The following is a 27,879-nucleotide window of genomic DNA, read 5'->3' on the forward strand; positions in this document are numbered from 1 at the left end:
AAGGTGACTGCTTGTCTTATTTAATCTTCCTCATGTTAATTCTAAAAATGGTAGAGTAAGGAAAGGGTTCGCTCACCAGGGGGGTTAGTGTGGGTGCCCACTTGACCCACGAGTTGGGTCGTGACATCTGAACTTCTGGCTTCACACAAATCTTTCCTGAGTGTGGTGGAGCAGAATTGGACAGCTGACTTTATTGACAATCCTTTCTATGTGTATCAACACAAAATTAAGAAAGTCAAGAAGGCTCTGAGTCAATGGAGTAAGGACACTTATGGGAACATATTTCAGCAACTTGCTACTATAGAGGATACTATTAAGGTGAATGAGGTACAGTTTGAGATTAATCCATCCTTGGCCAATAGGAACTGCTGTTTAGAGCCTAGACTGAATTGACAAGATATTTAATTTATAACTGGAGGAAGAATATTGGAAATAAGAGTTAAGCATGAGGTGGCATAAAGATAGGGAAAGGAACACTAAGTTCTTTCATTCATATGTGAAGGGAAGAAGAGAAAAGTTAGCTCTACACAGAATTCAAGATCCACAAGGGGATGTGCTTACACATAAAAAGGACATGGACAGACAGGCAGTCATATTTTCTGAAGACCAGTTCCATGAAGAGAGCATGCCAACAGAGTTTGAACTGCTAAAGAATATTCCAATGAAAATTACTAAAGAGCAAAATAATTTGTTAGAAGCAGGGCCAACTGGAGACAGGGTCAAACATGCTATATTTGAATTGAATAGGGAAAGCTGCATTGATCCTAATGGATTTACAGGTATGTTCTATTTAATATGCAAGGATATAATAGGAAAGGATATTACGTTGATGGTTAAGGCCTTTTTTTGGGGTAGTGAACTACCTTAATTCATTACTCAGACAAATTTAGTGTTGATTCCAAAGAAAGAAACTATTTACTCCTATTATCATATGAGGCCAATAAGCCTAAGTAATTAGCTATCAAGATTCTGTCTAGAGTGCTTCATGAGAGATTGGTTGAATTCCTACCTACTTTAATCTCTCCTACTCTTTGTTAAAGGTAGAAGCATAATGAAAAATGTATTGTTAGCTCAAGAGATTCTAAGGGAAATCAAGACGAGAGCCAACTATGTGAATGTGGTAATAAAGTAGATATGGCAAAAGCCTATGATATGCTTTCTTGGCTATTTTTTACTAAGGTCCTCAAAAAGTTTAGCTTTAGTGAAGTGATAATAAACATTGCTTGGAGGTTGTTGTCTAACAACTGGTATTCAATACTGGTTAATGGATAGAGTCATGGCTTATTTAAATCATCAAGAAGTGTGAAACAAGGAGATCCATTCTCATCAACACTGTTTATACTGGAAGCAGAAGTAGTGAAGTTTGAATTCACTATGTGATGATCCTAGCTTCAAAGGGATAGTATGCCAAAATGGAGTCCTCAGATAAACCATTGATCATATGCATATGATATTATAGTATTTTTCTTAGGAGAGGATAAATCTTCGAAAAGCATGTTGAGAATTCTGAGAAAGTATGAACAATCTTTAGGGCAGATGATCAATAATGAGAAGATCAACTTCTATGTAAATCACAAGATTAAGAATCTCACAGTGAACAGAATACAAGCATTCTATGTACGAGAAAGGAAATTTTCAATTCACATTCTTAGGATGTCCAATTTTCTACGGTAGGAGGAAGAAAGTGCACTTTGAAGATCTGGTGAAGAAAATTATGAAGAGAGTTAATGTTATATCCCGCATTTTTGTACAATTGGATAATTCAAGACAATCGCAGGAAGACTACAAGCAAGGCCCTATTTTTGTTTTGCTTGGCATATGAGTTGCTTATGAAGAATTTAGAAGCGGGAATATTAAGAAAGGTCAAGGGCATAAAGGGAAATTCGCAGTATGATTCGTGGAATTATGGAGGAAGACGAAGGGCAAATTTGGAATTTGGAGAAAAATAATTTTTCATTAGTTGTAAGACCAAAATAATATATGGGCTTGGAAATTAAATGGACCACCTAGTCATCCATATGGTTGGGCTTAGGCCCATAAAGAATTAATGAATGGTATTAAAAGATGAATTAGTCATCTTAATTCCATAACTTTCTAGAGAATTCAAGAGCAAAAAAAAAAGAAGAAGGAGCAAAACTCCATAGGCATTTCGGCCAAGGGCAAAAATTGCCAAGGAAATTGACAAAAATTTCTTCAAAAATCATTTCCTACCAATTGAAGGGCCCCTAATAAGGTGGAGTGGTCTTTGGAGCAAGAAAAGTCCATATTCATAATTTGGAAATTCAAGCAAGTTGGAGAATCAAAGAAGGAGGTAAGAATTTATACTCTTTTATATGTTATGGATGTATATGTATGTTGTAGTGTACAAAAATGGATGAAATTCATAAAGAATGTGAACATGGGAGTGGTGGCCGTGTGATATATGTGTGTGTGTGGAAATTATGTGTCAAGTATTTTGTTTAGTGTTTGGTTGTTATTGTTGTGAATGTTATGTTGATAATGGAAGTTGAATGATTTTGGAAAGGTTGTAGTTGTGTATGCATAATGGTGGCCGTGTGGTGTATATTGTATGTATAGCCGTGTATATGTGTTGAATTATAAAGGAATGGTGAGCAAGTTTTATTTGGTATGTTGGTTGTTGTGTTGTGAACTTTATGTTGCAAATAAAAGCCTAATGAGCTTAGTGAAGTATTAGTAGTTGGAGGCTTGTTTTGGAAGATTATGTAAATTGAAAATTTTGTTCTTACATGTATGGAAGACAATGACATTAGTGTGGTGTTGTTGGAATATATATTATAAGGTTGTTATTGTTTTTATTGGAGTTGGAAGGTTTTGAAAGAAGTAGCAAATTGATTGAGTTGTTATAATGTGTCTTGGATTGAATATGGAAATTGTTAGTGTGATTGGTGATATTATGTTGATAGTTTGGCCGGGTTAAATTCCCGGATTGTTGTTGATGAGAATTGGCTAAGTTGATCTTTGGGAATCATGTATTTATAGGGGAAGTGCTGCCGAAATTTCGGTAGCCAAGTATTATCTTAAGATTCCAATTCTAAATGCTCTAATCAAAGTTTGGTAATTGTGACCAATTTGTAGATTTTGGCGGATTTGCGACTTAAATTTGGAATAGCGTAAGGGGCGGAAAGAGGTATGTAAGGCTTCACCCTTCTTTCTATGGCATGTCTTAGACGTAATATGTTGGATGTGAGCCTCGGGGATAACTCTACCCTCCGGAATCCGCGCCTAAAGTTTCCCCTTTTTCATTCAGTAGAATTGAATTAAAAATTGTGTAAAATGTTGGAAGAACTTTCTAAACCTCTAGAACTCGCATAAATAGGATCCGACTACCCTAAAACCCTCACAAGTAACGCCATGACATGTAACATACGTAAATTGTGTACGCCGCCTCATTAGACCCGAGGTGGGCCTATTGTCCTCGGATTTCTCTTTATTGTTCCGTCTATCAAACGACAAGTTTTGTAACTATTCTAACGAGAGTACCTCTATGATGACAAAGATAAGAATATGTCTATGATGACTATGACAAGAATGGTTCCATGTCTAAAAGTCGTAAGTTAATGACCTAATATGAATATAAGGACAACGAGCTAGTTCATGATTTCAATTCTATTCCTTGTTATGATTCCATGTCCTAAGAAACTCTAAAGTATATGAAGTAATGTTTTAAGAGGCTTATGATCTTATTCTATGTCTTCTCTTAATGCTATCTTTCGTTGATAGTCTCGCCTTATAATTATCGTTCCTTCAAGGTGAGACAAGTGACCCCGATTATTCCATAATGTAATCGGAGAATTTCGACCTTACGTCACTCCGATAGAGTTATAGCTTTTGATTTGGGCTCTCTTGCATGCTTGAGATGTGACAGTTACACGGAGCCTAACTGGCCAGGCACGACCACCGCTACGGCGGGCTGCTATGTTTACACAGAGCCTAAATGGCCAGGCACGACCACCGCTACGGCGGGCTGCTATGTTTACACAGAGCCTAGATGGCCGAGCACGACCACCACTAGTGGGCGGCACGAGATGATTACCCCGGACGCGGGCTAATGATGTTATGTAATTCCGACAGGTTATGTAGGTAGATAAAGGTAAAAGTGAGCATGCATGATTCCGCCTTAAGGGGCACTCCCATGTACAGGTCACCGCTTATCATGATACATTTCACATGCATAAGTCACAGCTGTATACATGACATGTTCCATATGTACAGGATACCCACTTTTACATGATTTGCTCTACTTATTATATTATGTTACTATTGATGCCTTACATACTCGGTACATTACTCGTACTGACGTCCCTTCTTGCGGACGCTGCGTTTTCATGCCGCGCAGGTAGACAGGTTGACGAGTTTGACTCTTAGGAGCTTCTCCAGCGAGATATTGGAAGTGCTCCAGTTGTTCCGGAGCCTCAGTTCATTGGTACTATTTTTGTGTATATAATCGGGCACGGTAGTACTCGGCCCTTCCTATGTATATATGTGCTATGTTTAGAGGCTCGTAGACAGATATGTATAGTTAGATGTTTTGTACTTTTGATGGTCCTCGTCGTTGTATAATGTGCTAGCAAAGTTTATCAGCCCATGGTTATAATTACGCTATTAATATTAACGTTAAACAACAAAAAAAATATGGTATAGTTCAGACGGCCCACTCAGTAATGGAGGTAAACGATAGGTAAGGGGTGCTCGGTACAAGTATCGGGTACTCGTCACGGCCCCTAGTTGGGTCGTGACAGTTAATTCCTGAAAAAACAGACTGTTATCTTTTAGAGGCATGCAGCTACATATTGATTAAGCATGTGTTGCTGACCATGCCAATATATACCTGCTTTCAACTATGGATCCTCTAGTAGGAGTTGCTAATCAAATAGACCAGAACTTTGCTAAGTTCTTCTGGAGTAATGCACCAGGTGGGAAAAGAAAACATTAGGTGGCATGAGACACGCCAAAGGATGAGGGAGGTTTAGAATTTAGATCCTTACATGATATGTCAAATGCTCTATTTTCCAAGCTATGGTGGAGTTTCAGAATATCTATGAGTTTGTGGAGTGCATATATAGGCAAAAAATATTGTGAGAAGTTACATCAAGTGATTGCAGAAGACAGGGGTGGCTCACATACGTGGAAGGAAATGATCTTAGTTAGAGGGGTGGTGGAGCATCTGATCTGGTGGAAATCAAAACAAGGTAATTTCAGTTTTTGGTTTGACAATTAGACAAAGCTAGATGCATTATCCTTTATTCTTCCTGAAATATCTAATGGTAAAGAGGCGGATGTGACTACTTTTGTGACAAATGGAGGATGGAACATGTAGATGTTAAATGAGAACCTACCAATAGAAATGGTCCAACATATTGTAGAAAATATAAAGCCACCTTTGAATGAGAATGGTAATGATACAACTTATTGGACATTGGAGAATGCTAAGACATTTTTGGGAAAAATTTCACTTGAGAAGATGTAGCAGTTCAACTTCATATGGGAAAAAGTAATACCAACAAAGATCGACATCTTTATGTGGAGGTTATGGAAGTGCAGGATATCAACAGATGTTAATCTTAAGAAAATGAAAATCAACATTGTATCAAGATATTGGTGTTATGAGGAGTACATGCAGGAGACGATGTCACATTTATTTCTAACATCTTCTATAGTTGCAAGGCTATGACGACAGTTTGCTTCCTATGCAGGTATTAATATGGATGGACTACAATTATAAAAAGTCTTCACTACATGGTGGAATATTGCAGCAGGCTCAAAACTTAAGCCAATACTAAGAGCATTTCCTGCTTTCATACTGTGGTAATTATGAAAAAGAAGAAACTCAACCAAACATGGGAAGATATTAGGTTCAACACTTGGTACATCAATTCACAAGGACCATATTCCGTGATTAATTAATTAATCAGAGTATTAAGCAACTACAAGCCTAAATTGTTCTATGCTAAGGTTGTATGGGAATTACCACCATCAGGGAGACTCAAATGTAATACTAATGGGGCTAGTAAAGGCAATCCAGAGAGAAGTTCATACAATTTTTGCTTGAGGAATGACAGAGGGAACCTGGTGTATGCTCAAGCTCAAGAGATTACTAAAACAAACATTGAAGCAGAGGCCATAACTATTATGAAAGCAACGAATTACTGTGGATCAGTTAGACTCTCAGATGTTGTTTTAGAAACAGATTATTTGATACTCATAAAGATGATACAAAAACAGTGAAAGCCACCTTAGGGGATAAATGAGATGATAGATGATATACATGTTAATATGGAGACATCACCACAAAAAATGGGTAATTTGTGGAGGTTGAAAGTTGCAATTCGCAAGGGTTTTAGCCTCTTCTTGCAACTAGCGGATGCTAAAACCTCAGCGAATTGTAACTTTCAATCTCCGCAAATTACTCATTTTTTTTTTGTAGTGCATTAAGGTTCAGATAGCACATATCTACAGATAAGAAAACCAGCTCTCAGACTTTCTAGCAAATCATGCCACAGAGATTGAAGGATAGCTGCAAATATCACAATTTACAGATTTACCAACACAAGAAAGGAGGATTCTCAATATGGATAAATCTTAGACTTCAAATCTGAGAATCAAGTCTAGAAGAATTATGCATCGAAGAAGATCAAATCAATCATAGTTTTTCTTATATAGCTTTACTCTTTTATCGTTTTTTCCCCTCTTTGTTTTGTTTTTGTTGGGCATGATTTGCTTATTAATAAAAAAAATTCTGTTAGAATAACACCTAACAGAATTAATTTGCCATTTTTTTTTTTGTTGAAAAAAGTGAATGAATAAATGAAAAGGAAAAGAAAAAAGAAAAAAAAAAAAAAGAAAAGGAAGAGGAGGAATTTGACGGGAACCCCTGGGAGGCAGGAGTTGAAAGTGGCCGCAATTAACTAAGCGCTTGCCAGATAATAATCCCTCATAAATAAAACTACGCGCTCTGTTGCTCTTTGTACAATACACATACACAACACTTTCTTACCACAACGCATACAGCTAGCTAATTATACTCTCTCTAGCACTTTGGCCAATTCCACATCTCCCCATTTTCTCTCTCCCTCCTTCACCTAGACATAGATTACAAACTCTTTTTTCAGTCCTTTGTTTTCCTTATTGAAATGTAGTAAGGACAAGAAGTTGCAAATTCGGACTTTAGCTCAGTAAGTGACGTACGTTTTTTCCTAACCCATGTATCAATAACATCCAGTTGCAGAGATCAGACCATTACATAGCATCGATGTCGACGATCTACAGTCCATCACGGAGTCCAGGTAGCTCGAGGTTGCCTTTGGGAGGAGGCGGGGGGGCATCGAGGTTGAGATCTTCATCGCTTAAGAAACCACCTGAGCCACTTCGTAGAGCTGTGGCTGATTGTCTGTCTTCTTCTTCTTCTTCTTCTCCGGCTCACCATGGGGCCCCCTCTGCTACTGCCTCCGAAGCTTCCCGAACCCTAAGGGTTAGACTTCCGATCCTCGTTTGAATCTAGGGTTTACTACAGTACTTTCTGCATTATTTTTGTGATAAAATTGAAGGTTAAGTTTCCTTTTTTGTACATTTGCTGATATACATTGCCGTGAGTTGGGTCTTAATCTAGGAAATTGGGTAGGGAATGTGTAGTGTTTTTTGGATTTATGATGTTGTTAAGTGTAATATACTACTCCCTCCGGCCCAATTTATGTGGCACTCTTTGACTAAAGTTTAAGAAAATAAGAAAGACATTTGGAATTTGTGGTCTAAAACTAAGCCTCAGATATTTGCGTAGTAATTTCATTAAGGGTAAAAGAGAAATTTTAAAATTATGGTGCTTCTATTTTTTTATTTTTTAAGGAGAAGGTAAATGGTGCTGCTAATTATAGAAAGGTTATGGTAGGGAATGTGTAGAGTTTTTTGGATTTATGATGTTGGTAAGTGTAAATATACTCCCTCCATCCTAATTTAAGTGTCTTCGTTTGACTGGGCACAACGTTTAAAGGAATAAAAAGAGACTTTTGAATCTTGTGATCTTAAATTAAAAATGGGTGTAATGTACTAAAATGTTTGCTGAATCTTGTAGTTTTAAACTTGTCATGTACTCCCTCCGTCCGTCCATATTTACTTGTCATGTATTGACTTGACACACCTAGAGGCGAATCCAGGATTTCAATAGGATGGGTTCACCATTAGCTATAGGGTTTTTTGATTTCTTTTGCCTTTGATTCGTTGCAGCTTAGCGCCTATGGGTTTTTTTTGATTTCTTTTGCCTTTTGGGACTTGGGTAATTAGAAATAAAGGGGAAAAATATTCATTAGATGTAATATAAAATAGAAACACGTTTTTTACTTTTGGGTAATTAGAATTATAGGAAAAAAAGGATTTAGAATAATATAAAAAGGAAAGTTAAAAGGCTGCTTTAGAAAATAAAAGCATAAAACGTGCAGGAGCTTGGGTTCGATCCTGAGACCTTGAGGAGATAAACACAACCCCTAACCATTGCTCCACTTGGCCTAGTTTGACCATGTGTTCCTTCAGTTAATATTAGATATGTTTTCAGCAGTGTTATCAAAAGCGAAAAGCGCAAAAAAGCCCTAAGGTCACCTGGGGCTTTAAGCACAAAGCGCGAATAAAGCGTGGGCTTTAATGAAAAAAGGCGCAATGGTGCGGACATACAAATATATATATGTTTAGTCCAAGAAAAATAATGATAAGCATGAATAAAAAATATATGGACAAAGAAATTGTAAGAACATTACGATAAAGTGAAATCTCAATTATCTAGTGTCACCTCATCAAGAGAGGCTCATTGGCAGGGAAAAGTATGTCTTAGAGCCTTGATTGATGACACTGAAGCGCACATAAAGCGAGGTGAAGTGCTCAACATGTTTGAGCCTTGCTTCAGGGCTTAAGCGCGCCTTTGACAACACTGGTTTTCAGAATTATACACATGATATATCGAGTTTAGTCGAGTGACCATGTGTTCGCGTGACCCAAATTTCATACAGAAATTCGCCTTTGGACACACCCCATAAGGAGCCATAAATAGAATGACAATTTTACTCTATCAGTCCTAATTATTAATAAGTCATCTAATGATTGAAATCAATCGAACATACTTTAAAACTTGTGCAGGAAGTTTCGAACCCAATAATTAATAATAAGGGTAAAATAGGAACAAAATGGTAAATTATCTCTTGGTTTTCCAAAATGGACAACTAATTTTAGTAAAAGTGGACAACTATTTTAGTATACAGGATAAGTAAAAATGGATGGATGGAGTAGTATGTTTGAATTGTCAACAGAAAAGAATACAAGCGGCAAAAATTCCAGGAGAAGGTGTGGGGTTTCGATGCTTGTTTAATTTTGAAACTACCTTGGTGTGTACCTTGGCCAATTTGACTAATAATCTTGTACGCAAAGAAACAATACCCAACTTATTGGATTAACAAATACATAAAGATAATCACATCATGACATACAATCTGTATCTTCAGACTGATATAGAAACTCTTGCCTAAAAGGCCAAGTATCTAAATGGTTCCTAAAATGCCGGCTTCTTGAAAATTGAAATGCATCTATTTTGTTTCATCCTCAATTGAAGACTTTGCAATTACTCTAAAACTTGGCCGCTGTCATGTTTGGACCTTCCTAATGAGCCTATACGGTGAAAGGTTTTCTCTTTCTAAAGTTTGAGGATAATCCCTCCTTATATATGTGTCACATTGAAGTTCTGGCATGCTATTTTTATGTTTCTATAGTTGTGCTTTTATTTAGTAACTGAATGAATGGATTCAAACTAGTTAAAAAGGAACTGCTACATGTTTTACGAGTGTACTTTCACGTTATGAATTTTAATGGTAGAATGAATAATAGTTGAATGATCACATATGCTGTTACTCTTGCCAGAAACCTTAAACAAGAAAAGAAAATAATTTGTCCCATTTGGGGAATTTTGTTTTCTAGATAGGAGTCATTTAAAATTGAAACTTAAATGCTTATTGGATTTTGGTGTACTAGTTCTTTTAGCATAATTACACTTTTAAAGATAACACTTGTTTGGCATATGTCCTTCTATATTATGATTATCATGTCATATAGATTCATTGAAACCCTTTGCACTATCGCGTAATGTTTCTAAAATTATAAAGTGAGATGAGAAATTGTGGTCATGCTATGAGATTATATTCTTACAGGAATATCTGGCAGCATATCCAACAACTGACTTGGCTTATGGTGTTATTTTGGATCATACACTAGCAGAGCGCGAGCGCAGGTATACCATACTTTGTTGATAGAGGCAATGATATCCTAGCATGCCTATATACTTCAAAGTAGTATACTTATGTGTCGGTCTGTTGCTGCCATAACTACACTGAATGTTTTTCTGTGCTGTATTTCAAGTTTTACTTGAAAGCCATTCTTTTGATTTTAAAGTTATAAAGGATTATCTAATTCTTGTCATATAGTTCTGGAACTGATTACAAAAGGTCTTTTTCGTCTTATCTTCTAGTCTGGTAAGATGTTTGTGAGCGCTAGTTGAAATGAAGTTAAATCAGTATAAATCTTTTCTCATGAGAAAGATGTAAGGAACGCTGCATGTATCATGTAACTTTATTGGCACTATGGAACAATGATGTCGAATCTTGGTAAGGGCAAAGTACGACTTTCAACAGGCTAATTTAATTCAATATTTTAGGCAAATTCAACATAAACAAAAATGAGATTGCATCTAGTAGCTGATGCTGTTGTGGTATCGTTGTTCTTTATTATATGAAGTTAGCAGGAAACTAACATACCACTAAATGCATGCCTGATGTCCTTTCTTGCAGGAAGGAAAAGAGAAATAATACCCTCTCATGGCGTGCCTAAAAAGCATTGATGTTAAGAATTTAAAAGCATTTCTGGTTATCAACTTTTTCAATTTGATCCAAGGGCTAGAAAAGCTAACCCAGTAAAAAGAATTTTGGATTATCTACCCTTTGTTAACTTGATTTATATAGCCTCTTAGGTTTGATTGTGGAATGGTGATATTTTGAAGTTGAATCTTATGCCTTACCTTGTATTTTCGTTTGTTATTTTATATAAGCGACATTGCACTATATCTTTGTAGAAATCACCGTGCTCTTCTGCTATTACCGGAATCACAACCTACATCGCTTATTGAAGAATCTTAAGAAGAATAAAAGCTTCTTTGTATTTCTTGATGAGTTTACATCCCATGAGAATGGGTTCTTATACAATGTGTCCTAAGACTAAATAAGGAAAGGTAATATTATAAAATCAATTACATTTATGGTTATAAAAAAAAATACAATCAATTACATTTTATCACAATAACAATCTAGCCCTATAACTAATCTAGGAAATCGCTGATCAATCAATCAATCAACACTCCTCCTCATTGCAAACCAGTGTATGGAAAGTCCGTTTGTTGAGGCCTTTGGTAAATACATCAGCTAACTGCTTCTTTGATGACACATGGAACGAACTCAAGACACCATTTGTAACTTTCTCTTTGATGAAGTGTCGATCAATTTCGACATGTTTTGTTCGGTCATATTGGACTGGCTTATGAGCTATACTGGTTGCAGCCTTGTTGTACGTGTCACAATACAAGGAAAGTTTCTCTTTTTTAGACTAGTAGCTTTTGTGACCACAAAAGTTCACAAACACATTGGGCCATAGCTCTATATTCTGCCTCTGCACTTGATCTAGCAACTACACTTAGCTTCTTGCTTCTTCAAGTAACCAGGTTCCCTTCTACGAGTGTACAATAACCGGATATAGGTCTTCTTTCATCTAGAGATCAAACCCAATCTGCAACTGCAAAGGCTTCTATTTGGAGGTGACCATGTCTGGAGAAAAATAGACCTTTTCCTGGAGCAGATTTCAAATACCCCCATATGTGAAAGACAACTTGCATACAAGGATCTCGGGAATCATGCATGAACTGACTCATCAGGCTAACTGAATAAGCTATGTCTCGTCTAGTGTGAGAAATATAAATGAGTCTTCCGACCAACCTCTGATATCTCTTCTGATGAACTGACTCTGCAACTCTGCTTTGTAATTTGTGATTGCTTTCATTGAGCGATTATGCTGGTCTGCAACCACTTCTACAAGTTTCTTTCAAGAGGTCCAGAATATGCTTTCTTTGAGAAATAAAGATTTCTCCTTTTGATCTAGCACCTCAATTTCAAGATCCTTAATTTCAAATTACTGTGAGCAACTTCTTCAATCATGTCATCTCTCCTTGTCATCTCTAGTCATTACTATGTCATCAACATAGACTATGAGAAGAGTGAGTTTACCCTTTTGATGTCTCCTGTCATTACTAGTTCTCAATTGTTGACTCGTTTGTGAATTTCGGCTTCCTTCAGTTTCAGCTAGAAATCTATAATCAAATCTTCTACCCTTTTTGTCCTTACTCCGTGGATTTTACTCACCTTAGTTACATTCCACCAAATCCACAATGAAAGGTCCGTGTTAGTCGAGGTTGGATTAGTGGGGTGTGCAAACTGGAATAATCATTATCTGAGTACCAAGGAAGACAATAGATGACCTCTTTAGAAAAAGATGCAATGGGGTCAACATTATTCTTTACCATCTCTATCAACTCAGTGCATGAGAAGGTATCCATCAATGCTTTGTTATTTTGGGTGACGATATCAGGTGTTTGTTCAGGTATGCGAAGATTTGGATTGTTTGATGGAGGAAACAATGATCGCAGATTTTGGGTAGATCAGTTGCAATTAGTGGTTTGAGGTTTCTTCAGTATCAGATTGGTTATAAAGTAGTGGGCTAAGTGCTTTTAAGAGGAGATGGGGCTTGAGTATTTTTTAGTGTAGATGAGCTTGGTATTTTTAAGTGTAGATGGGGCTTGGGTATTTTTTATTATAAATGGGGCTTGGGTATTTGTCAGGATTTGTATCTATTGTGATAGGGGATGAGTTGAGAGGCATTGGCCTCAACTCAAAGAAGGAGAAAGTGTCGAAGATGGCCCATCATATCAAGGGGATTTTGAATTAGAAGCTTTGGTGATACTTTGACCAGAATCTGCAGCACCACTTGGGACCTCTGCCCTAGAAGCAACTTTTGAGTTGTCTTTACATGTCCAAGCAAAATTTTCGGATATAGAGAGCTTCCCGTCAAACCTCAATTTTCACTTTGAAAAAGTTATTTCGTCGTTAGCGGTAGGAAGAAAGCTTCTTCGATCCAAATAGGGATAGCGATGACATAACTGCCTATTGCTAGGTCTACAAAGCTAGGGAGCTCGTGGGGTGGCATTCAAACCTGAATGCGAGCCCATTTAACAAAGCGAGTCTGGTTGCAGAAATAGAGAAAATCACGGCATTCAAAGAGAAAATCAGCCTTGTTGAGTTCTTTGACAGTGATGGAAACAATCCACTTCTTAAAAGCCCAATTTTGAATTTCAGTTAAAGAGTCCTGAAGTCAGGTGAAAAGAACCCCACCGAACAACATTGAAGATAGTTAAATCTAGAAGTACTTGAAGCCTCATTAATGGAGATTCTAGACCCACTTTGTATAGGAAAAAGGGTGCGAATGGGGCTAATTGACCATTTGGGTATTGTAGTAGTCTCAAAGGAACTACTTGATCTGATTTCTTTCGTCGCAAGAAATGCCACAACTTGGCAGTGATGTCGGACCATCCTACGTTCAGAGAGTGCTCCGGGATGAGAATGTCTTCTTCTTGAGTTAGATTGAGTCGCAATGCACAGGAATCTCTCAAAAAGGTTAAAATTTGGTTTGACTCTGACATGGACTAGCTTATTTCTTATGACCCATCTACTGGTAAATGACATGTGTATTCCGAGACAAGCAATATAATTTTGACAAATCCAGCGAAGGCATCCGGGATGCCTGGTTAATAGATATGACTCATGGACCCTGGTTTTCTCTCAATCCATTCTTACCATATGTCTGATTTAGATGACCTTGCTCTCACTTTGAAGGATTTGTGACCAACAACAAAATAAGAATTCCTATCCATGTTGAGTTTTACGGAGATCACTCTAGGGTAATGATTGTAGTAAAATTGTCGGCAGAGGGAGGGGGAGAAAGCTTGGTGTGATAGGGAGGCTATCAGAGAGATGAGTATCTGAGGGGGTTACGATGGGGTTGGAGAAAAGGTTCCTGGTGGGTAAGAGAGCAAGGAGAGCATTTTCGTGTCAAAGCTTGTTAATATGAAATTGGTTTTTGCTAATTTTCTGTTGTTTTTTTCAGTTTATTCTATATAATGGTATAGTTTTATATTTTTGCCAATATGCCCTTCATGAAAGTTAGTGTAAAGTTGGCATTGCTATGGTTTCTGTACAAGTAATAATTCTTGCACTTGTCAAGAAACACGGCTTTCTTCATAACACGGCGACACACATTGTAATTCGTAAAGGTGTGATCCATTAAGTTTTAGTTAGGAATGTTAGCAGCCCCGTTGATGGGAAGTATCTCATATTCGAAACTTTGATGCAAACCAAGAAGGCCCAATAGTTCAATTTGGTACTTACAAGGTATCTTTGTTGGATATTGGATTATTATATGTGTGCATTTATGTTATTCCTTATTTATATGTGAAATCTAACCTTCTTGATATATCAGTGATATGAAAGTAATCCACAATGAAGGTGTCATTGTGTATTTTATTGCTTAATCACAACAACAACAACAACAACAACATACCTTGTATCATCGCACAAGTGGGGTCTGGGAATTTTATTGCTTAATCACATACTAAAAAAATCATAGGAAGGGTGACGTCTCCGATCTTAAAGTTATTCACTTGGAAGTTGCTAAATGTTTTAGTTAGATGTAATGAAAATGTAAGACTGATAAAAGCTCTACAAAAGCAAATGGGGGGAATATTTCTCCGCAAAAAAATAAAATAAAAATACTATCATAAAATTAAAATCTATGTGAAGAGTTAACATACCCATAACTATAGGAGATTATATATGCAGGAAGGAAAAGAAGAAAAGTAAGCAATCAGTAAGAAATGTATTATTGATATTATTGGGGTCTGTATATGCATGAGGATCATTAGTTTTTGTAGCTTAGTTCAAAAATATATGGACGTACTAGTTCGCCCTACTTAAATAACATGACAGTTTGCTGATGCTCTCCTTTGCTCTTTTAGTGTGGGGCAATGTTATTACAGCTGCAGCTCGGAAGGAAAAGGTTATAATTGTTTATAGTAGCTGGAATTTTAGTTTTCTGCAAATTTGAACTGTTCTGTAAGGCATTGTTTTTCTTGAACTACTTTTCTCCCCTCTTGAGATATTTCTTTTTTTGCTTTACTGCTTCTTGGATGTTCACTTTCCTATAACCATTACTTTGTATTCTGTCCAACTGATGTTCTTTTTTCCCTCTTTAATTTTGAATCAGCCCAGCAGTTGTAGCAAAATGTGTGGCGCTATTGAAACGGTATCTTCTAAGGTAGTTTCTTCCTATAGCTTATGTTCTCTTCTTTCCCATTGAAAATCCAAGGTTTCATATATCACTAGATCACTGGCATTTAGCTTTATTTAGATTGTCATCATTATACATTTTATGACAGCTTTCTTATTTCATCAGTATTTTATGACAGATTCCTGTTACTAACTTTAAATTCATCAAAATCAAATTTACATGAACCTGATATAACTTGCTGCCTTTACCATCTATTGATGTATAGTACTGTAAGATCTTAGATTTTGACTGTTAGTTGTAGAAACCTCGTTAGTGTAAAAAGGACAAGTTTTCATTAGAATTCATTGCGATATTTGTAGAATGAGTAAGTTGATCCACCATTCACTCAAAATTGTTAAAAAGTAATTCCAATGGAGTTGAGATATTAAGTTGTTTTTGTATCAAGGAAATCTTAGTAAAAAGCATTTATTATGATCAATCACTGATGTAGAAATTTGACATACTAAGAAGAGAACATACAAAAAGCGAATAAATGGTTTTAGGTTATAAGAGAACTTAGTAAACCGACAAACTCTTCAAAAAATAACAACTTTCAGTTTCAATTCTTGTAGTGAAGGACGTACTATTAACAAGAACAACAACATACCTTAGACAAATTATTTGCTTGAAACAAATTAGATTTGATCAGCATCAACAGAAGAGAGCTAAATTATGGATGGAGGTACCAGTCACGTCAAAGCTGATGTCAGCATGAAGCATCATTTTTTTTTCTGAGATAGAAGAAGCATCAAATTGTTGGGAAAAATTTGACAGTGAAGATTTTGGAATAAACAAGTTGATCCATTTACTCGTGTTTCTGTAAAGTACTATCTTCGTTTCATTCTACATGATAGTATTTGATAGGGAACAGAGTTTAAGATATTAATCGAACAAAATATTAAAGTCAGAGTTCAAAAATTAGTTTGATTGGGAAAACATCACATCAATGTTTATTAAAAGCTTAATACTTTAATGAATTCCAATTCCTGAAAGTTGTGAAAGTAGTATAAAACTTGACTAGTGTAATACATTTGGATATCCAAGAAGGAAAGAACATTATTAAATTAATTGGAATGGAGGGAATTTGGCGTGTTCATGGAAAACCGAAAAAATCAAACCAAACCGAAAACCAAACCAAACTGAAAAAGAGTCAATTTTTTAATTTGATTTGGTTATATTTTTATTTTTAACAAACTGAAAAATTTTGTTTGGTTTGGTTTTAAGCAAAAAATAATCGAAAAAATCGATACAAAAGGACTATAAATACCTATTAAAAAATCGTACACATACATACATGTGTGTATGCATATTCTTATATATTTTTTGGAGCACTGCTTTTGGCAATAACTTTGACGTGATTGGTTTCTCCATCCATAATTTAGCTCTCTTCTGTTGATGCTGATCAAATCTAATTTGTTTCAAGCAAATAATTTGTCTTCTACAGTTTATAAATATGCACAGGCGTGTATAGAAGTACTTTGACATATGGACTAGTTAAGTGTATATATATGCACTTTGTCAGGTGCTATTACTATCTACCTGTATTAGTGTATTTTGCGTCACATTGTTCCACAATTATGCGTATAGATGATGTCCTTGGCATTGTTTTTTATTTGACAACTGTGTTGTCCAGGTCAGCTTGCGCGTACCTCGACTAATTCCACGGGGTACCTGGTATCTCACACCAGCACATGTACCGGTAAATCTAGGAAAAGATCACCTAGTGTTTTTGCCTCCACTGGGATTTGAACCTTAGACCTCGTGGTTCTCAGCCCACTTCATTGACCGCTAGGGCACCCAAGGGTGTGGCCTAGCGGTCAATGAAATGGGCTGAGAATCACGAGGTCTCAGGTTCAAATCCCAGCAGAGACAAAAAAAAAACACTAGGTGACTTCTTCCAATCTGTCCTAGCCTTGTTAGACAGAGTTTACTTGGTACCTATTGTTGGTGGGAGGTGACAGGTATCCCGTGGAATTAGTCGAGGTGCATGATTGCTGGCCAGACACCACGGTTATCAAAAAAAAAAAGAATTGACTATGATGCCACGCCCTTGGGTGCAAATTAGATGTTGTCCTTGATAGTTCTATGTCACATTTAAAAAGAAATGACAAAAAACCAAACAAACTGACAAAAACTGAACGGATGAAGTTTCTACTAAGTTTGATTTGGTTTAAGTACTTAAAAATTGACTCAATTGGTTTGATTTCTTTTAGGTAAAAACCGAACCGTCAACCCCTTAAAAGGAGTAATAACTAAGGAGTGAAGCTGTAAAGATCTTTTGGTTTACATAAATTCAATATCATAAAAAGATCATTCATCAATATTTGGGAATTTGACAAACTGGAAAGATTACATGAAGATATGATTGTTGGTTATAAGAATCAACTATCTGAACACATGAATTCTAAAGTCATGTTCTAGTTTCAATCCTTGGAGTGAAAAACTTACTATAACCTACACTACATTTCGCATCAGCGTGAGGTGCAAATTTTGTTGCGATAAGTTTGGTTTGGAAATATGAGGGACAATATGTCATCAGTGGGCTATAATACTCTTCCTTGGATCTCATTCAGCCAATTTTGTATATTGTAATCACTTTCATTGAACTTGTCAAGATGATCTATGAGCAACCTATGGAGCTGAATCCGTTCCTACTTTTCTCCTTTCACAAAGTGTTTGTGGGGCCAACTCAAGTAACCTTTTAAAGCACTTAATGTTTACTGCGTGCTTATAATATCCTAACTTCAATTGAATACTATGGTTGTTTACATCTCTTACCGTGAAGAACCTTAAATCTCTCATTGCAACTCTGCTTTATGTTTGTTGCAGATATAAACCCAGTGAGGAGACATTGGTACAGATTGACCGATTTTGTGTAAGCATCATTGCTGAATGTGATATGAGTCCCAACCGAAAATTGGCTCCATGGTCACGTTCTTTAAGCCAACAAAGTGGTGCATCTACCACATCAAATACTGTATCGTCTTTGCCTGTTTCGAGTTATGCATCAGGAGCACTTGTGAAGTCCTTAAATTACGTTCGATCTCTAGTCGCGCAATATATCCCAAAGCGGTCATTTCAACCAGCGGCTTTTGCCGGAGCAGCTACAGCGTCAAGACAAGCACTTCCCACACTGTCATCTTTATTGAGCAAATCCTTCAACTCCCAACTTAGCCCTGCAAATGGTAAAGAATTATTAGAGAATAAAGACGTGTCTACTGTTTCAACTTCAGGCTCACCTATAGCTGGAGAAATTAATAGAATGGAAGATCATGAATTCACTGCTTTTGATGTTTTCAAGTGGCGTTGGTGCAGAGATCAACAATCATCACCATCTCTATCCAAAAGGTAGTTAAATTGTTTGCTAGTGGTCCTGTCATTTCCCTTTGCTCTGTGTGGCATTTACTGATTATGGAAAGCTCAACTTTCAGTGACCATCTTTTGAATCCCAAAGATGTGAGTGCACATAATTTCCTCGAAGTAGGTGCAGCAGCTCTTCTTGTTGGTGACATGGAAGCTAAAATGAAGGGTGAGCCTTGGAAAATCTTTGGGAGTACAGATATGCCTTATCTAGATCAACTTTTGCAGCCTTCACTGCTCACGACTGTGACCAATTCTGCTTCTGCTCGTGCCCACTTAAGAGCAATAACAGCTCTAAAACGTACTAAACCAGGGCCTCATCAAATATGGTAAGTTCAACTGGCACTGTTTTTCTATATCGTTTTTGAATTTACAAAAATGCTGCTTGAGGTTGGTTTCTACTATGACAGAAAACAATCTCAAATTCTTAATGGAAGTTATAGGAGATCATTTGTCCAATGAATTCACTTTCACTTGTTTATCTTCGAACTATTTCTTCTACACACTGAATGTGCTTCCTGCAAGCTGATGTACAGTCGACTTTCATTTGTTTCAGCATTGGTGCCTATTTTACAGGCTACTATATCTTGAATAGTATAAAGGTTCAAAGGCATGTGGAGGTTTTACTTGAGTTATAGAAACATGGATTCCATAGTCTGTATAAGAAGTGTTGAAAACCCTTCTTTATCTCAATGTTGTACATCTATGAAGAGCAATAATAGTATTTGAAGTCATGCAAAGTAATGAATCTGAACCAGTGAAACTTTAATTTTTGTAGTAGTAATTCTTCTTTCCTTTATATATGTGTAAATCAGGGAGGATTCTCCAGTGAGCACTTTCCGTCCCCGTGCAAAGCCGCTTTTTCAGTATCGACACTACAGGTATGTCATGAGGCATTACGTACTAAAAAAAAGATATTTTCTTTTAAGATAATTCAAGTGTTTAGTTATCTCTGGAAGCAACCTTTTTTAATGTGAGATCAAGATTTTCTACGCTTTTCTGCCCTAGGGCTTAGTTCAAGTGGTAAAGGTTTAGGGACTTGTGATTTGGTCACAGATTCGAGCCCTACACCATGCAAACTAAGACGGGTATGTAAGTGGAGAAGGATAGAGGGGCAGTCCCATTATCCCCTAGTTCAAAGCTACAGTTAGTCCTAGGTTGGCAAGGGTGGAAGGGCGGGCCCATTATCCTCTAGTTTTGATGGTTGCGGTTGGTCGTGGGTTGGCCCAAATGGATTTCTCGGTCATTAAAAAAAAAAAAAGAAACCCACTGGGTGCAAACAATTTCTGAGGGCCATCGGACTGGGTAAAACCCTGAATTACCCGTGGTGCACTTGCGGGAAACTCCTTGCCGAGGGCCTGTGCACCCCCGGGATTAGTTGGGGCTCAAAGAGCCTCGGACACCCGGTGCTTAATCAAAAAAAAAAAAAAAAAGAAAAAAGAAGAAATTCCTTGCTTTCAAATTATAGATGTTCTTGAATTCTTATGTCCAGCCTTTGATTCTTCAAAATTTGTGGTCAATCTATCCTATTTCGGTTATACAATTGAGTTATTAGAATATTATACGTTTCCCTCCCCCTCTCCGTCGGGATGTTGGTCTGTGTCCCCATCTCCATGAATTTAAAGTACTTCTAGCTAGTACCTTGTCTATTTACCTCCTTTACGGATATGTTTGTAAAGTGGACTAAGTTTGAGCATTTCTTTTGAGTTGTTGATGGTCAATTAGTAAAGATAGATGACCTATCCTGTCTTATCTCGTCATATCCACTATTTTTGCCGAATTTCACCTTGCTTCTTTGTTAGGATTGGGCTACAACCTATGTACTCAAAAAACCAGGTTCTTATAAGGTAAATTGCGGGATAAAATTAATCAACACAAGAATTTTTCGTGGAAAACTGCTTGCTCAAGTGAGGCAAAAACCGCGACCGATCTCTTATAGGATTTTCCCAGCTTCACTAAACTCGAGCAGTTTAAGGTTACAACAACGTAAGGAACTGTTCCCTAACAGTCCCACCTCTACCCTCTTAATGATAAACTTCAACGACTCGACCCTGTCAAAGAAGTCCCGTACAGCTCGATACAAACACCTATTACACAACAGTGTTGTCAAAGGCGCGCTTAAGCCCAGAAGCGAGGCTCAAAACATGTTGAGCGCTTCGCCTCGCTTTATGTGCGCTTCATTGTCATCATCTAGGCTCTAAGACATTCTTTTCCTTGCCAATGAGCCTCTCTTGAAGGGGTGACGCTAGATAATTCATATTTCAGTTTATTGTAATGTTTTTACAATTCCTTTGTCCATACATTTGTTATTCATGCTCATTATGGTTAGTCTTAGACTAAACATATATAGATTTGTATTTTTGCACCATTGCGCCTTTTTTCATTAAAGCCCACACTTTATTTGCGCTTTGCGCTTAAAGTCCCAGCTGACCGTAGTGCTTTTTCGCGCTTTTCGCTTCTGATAACACTGCTACACAATTCTAACAAAGTAAATAGATGGAACCAACCAACCCTCAGGGGTTGCCCTGGTGGTAATTGGCTTGAGCCTTGGGGTGCTCCCTTTCAAGATCTCAAGTTCGAAACCCACTGGGTGCAAACCATTTCTGAGGGCCATTGGACTGGGGTAAAACCCTGAATTACCCGTGGTGCACTTGCGGGAAACTCCTTGCCGAGGGCCTGTGCACCCCCGGGATTAGTCGGGTCTCAAAGAGACCTGGACACCCGGTGCTTAATCAAAAAAAAAAAAATAGATGGAACCAACCAAGTATTAGTTTCATAATTGTACCAGAAAACCAATGCTTGTTTTACTTGGATCCTCTTTCTTTCCTCGTATGCGCGTCGGCTTCCTTTTCCCACTTCAATGCTAATTCCATGTTGATCAACTTATGGTAATATTTCCATAATCTGAAATCCAACCTTTGATCGAAGAGGAATGAGTCATTCTACTGTTACCTCCCAGTTGGCATGAAATTGCTCTTTGGCAGTCTCTAGTGTTGCGTGATAAGGATCAGTTCCTTTGAGCAATTCCTTTCTTGATATGACTGCTTCACTGAATCCTTCGGAGATCAGTTTGGACTTCTGGTTCTTCAAATGCCTTCCTTATAATTCCCTTGATTGTCTTTGGGTACATTGTTTGTCAAATCATCAAAACATCATTATAAGCTCAACATCTGTTATTGAGTCAGCAGCTACTTAACATTCAAAACATCATTATAAGCTCAACATCTGTTATTGAGTCAGCAGCTATTTTAACATTCTTCCTTGTCATATAAATGCACAGCTATCGCTGCGTTACGTTGATCCTTTGTCTATGTCGTGATCAGTGTCGGACGAGTCTAACATAGACATGAGTACTTCGTCCCAGTTCTTCAAAATACATTACGAATTAGCAACAAACTAAGCAGAGGATACTTGTACTCTTAGTTACTTTTTGGTATTTTCTGCTCTTTTTATCACCATAAAAGTTTTTGTAATGGGAAAATTGCTGATGTCAAAATCCTCACAAGGGTAGAAGATTTATAAACAAGGGGATTTAGTCATTGAGATTCTTAAAGCTTAGGAGATAAATTTTGTCTACAGGTAGAAGATTATTTCAGAGCTGATAGATATGATACTGAAAGTTGTTTCTACTAGATTAAATGTTCTCTATTCAATGACATATTATATCAGGTTAGGTTTTCTTTAATATGTGTGGTCATTGGGGTTTCTCACTTTAAAAATATATTTTTGTTGCTTTCCTTCTAGGTATGCGTTTATCATCTCCCACTACCTAATTTCCTCCCTCGTTGTCTCTCTTGACTCATAATACTTTGATGTTATCAGTGAACAACAGCCTCTGCGATTGAATCCCATGGAGGTCTATGAGGTTATTGCTGCAGCCTGCTCTGAGACTTCTCCGCCAAATACTTATGTGATGACGGTTTCATCTAAACTAAGTAACAACAGTGGAAAGCCATCAATGGACGTGGCTGTCAGTGTACTTGTCAAACTTGTAATTGACATGTATGTGCTCCTTTCCCTGCATCTAAAACTTTTACTAAAAGTAACAGCTATGACTTGAATCTTGTTTATTTTTATATGTTATCCCCTTAGAGGTAACTTGATAGATCTTGAGTAGTGGAGTTCGGCAGCAAAGTAGAATTAAATCTGTTAAAGAAGAGTCATTTCCTTCTCAAACATCAAAGTAATGGCATATGCATAATTTCCTCTGCATGCTCAATATTTTAAGAATGCTTATGTGTTATGAGTATCAGCACTGGATGCGCTTTTCCAGTTTCTTGATTTTGAAATCTAATCCTTGAGTGAGTAGCCAACAGCTCTTAATGATTCAATACCTTGCCATTCATGTTCGTAGGCTGTGGACCAGGACAAATTTACAGTCCTACTTGTCTTGTAACAGTAGTCTAATTCAATATTAGCTTTTTGATAATGCAAGTACTGTAGATGTCTGTCTTTTTTTTCTTCTTATTTTACACTGACAAGTAAAATTTCTTTGACCTAATTTGGATCTTTTTTTATGAACAACTAATATGGATCTTTATTGGCCTGATATGGACCTTATGGGATATGCAGGTGGCAACTGTGTTACGTATAAGGAAGTACTCAATTTGATGTTTATTGGTGCATTTACATCACATTTCCATGATAAACCCACAGTACCATTTAATGTTTAGTGGTGCATTTACATCACATTTCCATGATAAATGAATTTTTAGTATCATTTTGGTAATTGTTCCCAGGGGTAATCTATCTTTGCTAATTGTGGTTTGTAGGTATGTTTTGGATTCTGAGACTGCTGCTCCTCTTGCGCTGTCCATGCTTGAGGTGCTGCCTTGTTCTAGATGCTCGCTCTTTTGTGTTAATGTTCAGGATACTTACTTTTGTGAAAATTAATTGTAGGAAATGATGAATTCTACTCGTTTGGAATCCAAGACTCGGGCCTTTGATTTAATTTTGAATCTTGGAGTTCATGCTCATTTATTGGAGCCTCCAACAACAGATGATGCTTCGACAATTGAAGAAGAGTATTGCAAAGAAACTTTTTCGGACAATGAAACTCAACTTTCTTTGGAAGGAAATAAAAAATCAGATTATCTTAAGAAAGCTGGGAATTCCTCAGCCATTGATAAGTTTGAGTGTTGGATTTTAGGCATCCTCTACGAGATCCTTCTTCATCTTGTCCAGGTAAATGTGGCTAACAGTCAAAGCTCTTTCTCTCTCTCTCTCTGTTATTTCCTGGTCATCATCTTTTAATGTTTATTTTTTCCGAGCTTTGATTTTGTCCCATTCTTTTGTTATTATTTTTGGTTGGCTTTATATCTAGCACTTCAATTATGTAGGATCCAGTTCTCCAGAATCTTAAATTTTGGTTTTTCTGATTTGTCATAATTCATTATAAAATGTTGAAAATTAAGATTTGCATGCATTGTTACATAGCTTGAGTGCTCACAACTCTGTATTGCCTCCACACCACAGGTTAAAGTATAAGGCTAGAAGTTCTTGGATTAAGCTGGAACAAGATTTAACCTTTACTATTGAGGAATAACTTGTCAGTTATTAGTAGGCCATTAGACTTCAGTCGGAAAGTTCTCGATACTGAGTTGGGGCACAAATTCACCGGCTTAGTCCTACACCTGATTTTTAGAGTTAGTTTGGGTTTTGTGAATTGCTTAATTGGTTGCCAAATTATTCCTGAAGGTACAATTTTGTCCTTGACTGTGTCCTGGTTGCCTTTTGATAAGAATCGCCTCAGTGACCCAAGAACACAATAATGAAAATCAAGATTTCAAAGAAACGTGAGGAAGCTGAAAAGAAAATCAAAGAAACGAAAAAGATTTGAGATTTAGGATAAATTGAATTCAAGAAAGTGTTTCTTGGATTCAAGTACAGATCAAGAAGTTCAAAAATAATCCAGAACTTCAAGATAAGTCTAGTTTTTAAAATTGGCTCCTAACATCAATAATTAGCCTAAACAAATGACATTTAGTAGAGAATTAACACAAGAAATACAATAACAATCCCGATTCCCTTAGAATAACGAAGAAGAACAATAACCCTAAATTAATCGCCTTTCTTGATACCTAAAAGTAATCTAAGATTTTGAAGAATTTAAACTTACCCCCTAAAAGTGTAGACGTGAAGGTTGAAGAATAAATCCAAGGTAGCCACACCCACAAGAACAAAAGAGAAAATTATCCAATATTATTCAACAACAACAACAACAACATACCCAGTATAATCCCACAAGGTGGGATCTGGGGAGGGTAGAGTTTACGCCAGTGTTATCAAAAGCGAAAAGCGCAAAAAAGCTCTACGGTCAGCTGGGGCTTTAAGCGCAAAGCGCAAATAAAGCGTGGGCTTTAATGAAAAAAAGCACAATGGTGCAAAAATACAAATCTAATATGTTTAGTCCAAGACTAATAATAATAAGCATGAATAACAAACATATGGACAAAGGAATTGTAAAAACATTACGATAAAGTGAAATATGAATTATCTAGTGTCACCCCTTCAAGAGAGGCTCATTGGCAAGGAAAAGTGTGTCTTAGAGCCTTGATGATGACACTGAAGCGCACATAAAGCGAGGCGAAGCGCTCAACATGTTTTGAGCCTCGCTTCAGGGCTTAAGCGCGCCTTTGACAACACTGGTTTACGCAGACCTTACCCCCCTAATTTGGAGGGTAGAGAGGCTGTTTCCGATAAGATGATAAGATAAACGAAGTGAAGGAAACAATCAGGTAGTACTAGAGCTATAAGAATCTGTCTAATACAAAACAAAGCACTCCTATTTATAAGGCTAAGCAAAACTAACCAAAATTGGTTAGAACAACTAAGCAATAATGGACAGATCAGTTTCTGAAGATTTTTATCAATCTTAGAGGCATAGTATGGACAATGCCTAGGAAGATAACTGAGGTTCTCTTTAGCTTGGAGGAGGGTGGAGCAGGAGTCTTAGACAAGGATAGATGGAGGTTTGTCCCAGCTTGTATATGGGACAATCTGTAAAGAGAGGAATTCCAGATGTTTCGAAGACACTAGCAATTCAGTACAGAAGATTAAATTGAATTGCAATTAGACTTTTTGCCTTTTGGTGTAAACAAATTTACATAGAAGACACGTGTCAATCATAGATAACCAAGGATTCTGCTAGGTTTTGATCAGTTGCTCTTCCTTTTTGCCTCGTAAAAATTGTTTCAGCACAACCTATGTGTTGTTTTGGTTAAATATACACAACTGTTACTATATCAAAAATAAATTAACTAAGAAATAATTAAATCGGAAATAACTAGCTATTAAAGAAAGACTAGGGATCCTAGCATTCCTGGAAAGGAATTCCAACAACCTTAATAAAATCCTAACTACCTTGGAAAGCATTAAAGATAGTCCTAACAATTAGGAAACAATTCCATAACAAACTAGGAAATGAATTATTTATCTACAGCTAAGGGATTGCAAGGATGGAACATTACATTTAGGAGGGCTCTAAATGATTGGGAAATTGAAAGAGTAGTGGAGTTTTCTAAGACCTTGGAAGTCTTCCAGGGGTTATCAGAAGCAGAGGATAAGCTGCTTTGGAATCCAATCTAAGATGGGGCCTTCACAGTCAAATCTGCCTACTTAACAATCAGCAACTACGCTCATCAGATAGTCAACTGGCCATGGAAGTTTATCTGGAAGACTAATGCTCCTACAAAGGTTCTATGTTTCACCTAGCTGGTGGCTAGGCAGGCAGTTTTGACTCGAGGAAGGTTGAGAAGAAGGGGGTTCGAGGTATGCTCCAGATGTTTGTTTTGTGGTTCTTACACAGAAACTAATAGTCATCGGTTTCTTCATTGTTCTTTCACTATTCAGCTGTGGCAGCTCTTCCTCAATATTGTGGGGATCAAATGGTGTGTGCCTGCAAACACTGTTGATCTGCTTAAGAGCTGGAACAGTTTGGGAGTTTCAGTTAGACAGAAGAAATGGTGGAGATTGGTTCCTGCTTGTATTTGGTGGACAATTTGGAAAGAGAGAAACTCTAGGGTTTTTGATGATAGGGGTAATCATGTGCAAGATATTAAGATGAAGTGTCTACTTTTGTTTCACTTTTGGTGTAAAGAATGCTACTTAGAGGAAGAGGTTTGTTTCCTTAATAGATTTTATAGGCAATTGTAACTGTTTTTTAGGATTTTTGTTGGCAGCGGGGACTTCTCCTCTGTAAATATGGCTTCAGCACTGCCCTAGTGGCTATCAATACCAACGTTACCAATTTCGGAAAAAAAAAAAAGTTTTGACTTTTCTCCCTAAGTTTGGCGACAAGTAGGAGACTTTCCTTAGCTGATTTACGCGCCCATGTTCATGCTTCTTGGGCAGCAAGTAAGCCCATCTTAAGGGCTAAAAACGGGGCTCCATGTGATATTTCTTGGCTGCAAGTTTGACACAGTTTAGATGCTTAAATTGGTCCAAAAGTGGACTGATTTGGCTCATTTTTGATTCCTCCAAAGGCTGATTATTGGCTCCAATCTACCTCATCTTGGACCTCAATTTGGGACATAAAATAGTTATAACACATAACCAACTCATCTCCTCTAGCCTTGGGCTCTTCCTCAACATCAACAGCTTCTTTATTTGCACTTGAAGTCCAATGACCTTGTTTTGCAATTCTGTAGCTTGAGATCTTGTTAGTTCCTTCTTGGAGCTTCTAAAGCTTCATCTTTGTCCTTGAATAGAGTTGAGCTTCCTAGGATGCTTTGACCGCTGCATCCTGAATTCATAACTGTTGTGTTTGTTGTGTCCTTCTGGCAGCTGGGGGGACATATTGAAGCTGGGACTCATGTAATGGCATGTAATGCTTAACAAGGGTAGTTTTAAAGATTATTATTTGTAATTGAAATTTGAAGAAAAATAGAAAAGAAGGAAGAACAAGTTTAAAAAGGAAAAACTCAAAAAGAAATTCACAGAAATTTACCTCTTCGTCTCTGTTCAAACGAATTGCAGCCATTTCCTCTCTGGGAGATTGTGTATTTGCAGATTGATTGAAGAAGTCAAGAGAGAGGAGGGATCAGGTGTCTA

General features: G+C 37.1%; 1 protein-coding gene across 4 annotated transcripts in view; it reads left to right on the forward strand.

Moving 5' to 3' along the window:
- The first annotated feature begins 6,963 nt into the window (after positions 1 to 6,963).
- The window catches only part of LOC132606181 (uncharacterized), a 32,056-nt gene continuing 11,140 nt past the window's right edge, over positions 6,964 to 27,879 (forward strand). Inside the window, exons 1-9 of one of the 4 annotated variants that reach the window (XM_060319557.1) lie at positions 6,964 to 7,489; positions 10,200 to 10,279; positions 15,406 to 15,456; positions 18,298 to 18,816; positions 18,900 to 19,157; positions 19,644 to 19,709; positions 22,651 to 22,830; positions 23,601 to 23,652; positions 23,728 to 24,012. In XM_060319557.1, coding sequence (XP_060175540.1) covers positions 7,271 to 7,489; positions 10,200 to 10,279; positions 15,406 to 15,456; positions 18,298 to 18,816; positions 18,900 to 19,157; positions 19,644 to 19,709; positions 22,651 to 22,830; positions 23,601 to 23,652; positions 23,728 to 24,012 — 1,710 coding nt within the window. In that variant the 5' untranslated portion in view covers positions 6,964 to 7,270. Of the gene's footprint in view, positions 7,490 to 10,199; positions 10,280 to 15,157; positions 15,255 to 15,405; positions 15,457 to 18,297; positions 18,817 to 18,899; positions 19,158 to 19,643; positions 19,710 to 22,650; positions 22,831 to 23,600; positions 23,653 to 23,727; positions 24,013 to 27,879 lie in introns of those variants that run through there. The other 3 variants (XM_060319561.1, XM_060319559.1, XM_060319560.1) reach the window with 3 other exon arrangements.

This window comes from Lycium barbarum, chromosome 8 (assembly GCF_019175385.1).
Source record: "Lycium barbarum isolate Lr01 chromosome 8, ASM1917538v2, whole genome shotgun sequence".
Lineage (NCBI taxonomy): Eukaryota > Viridiplantae > Streptophyta > Magnoliopsida > Solanales > Solanaceae > Lycium > Lycium barbarum.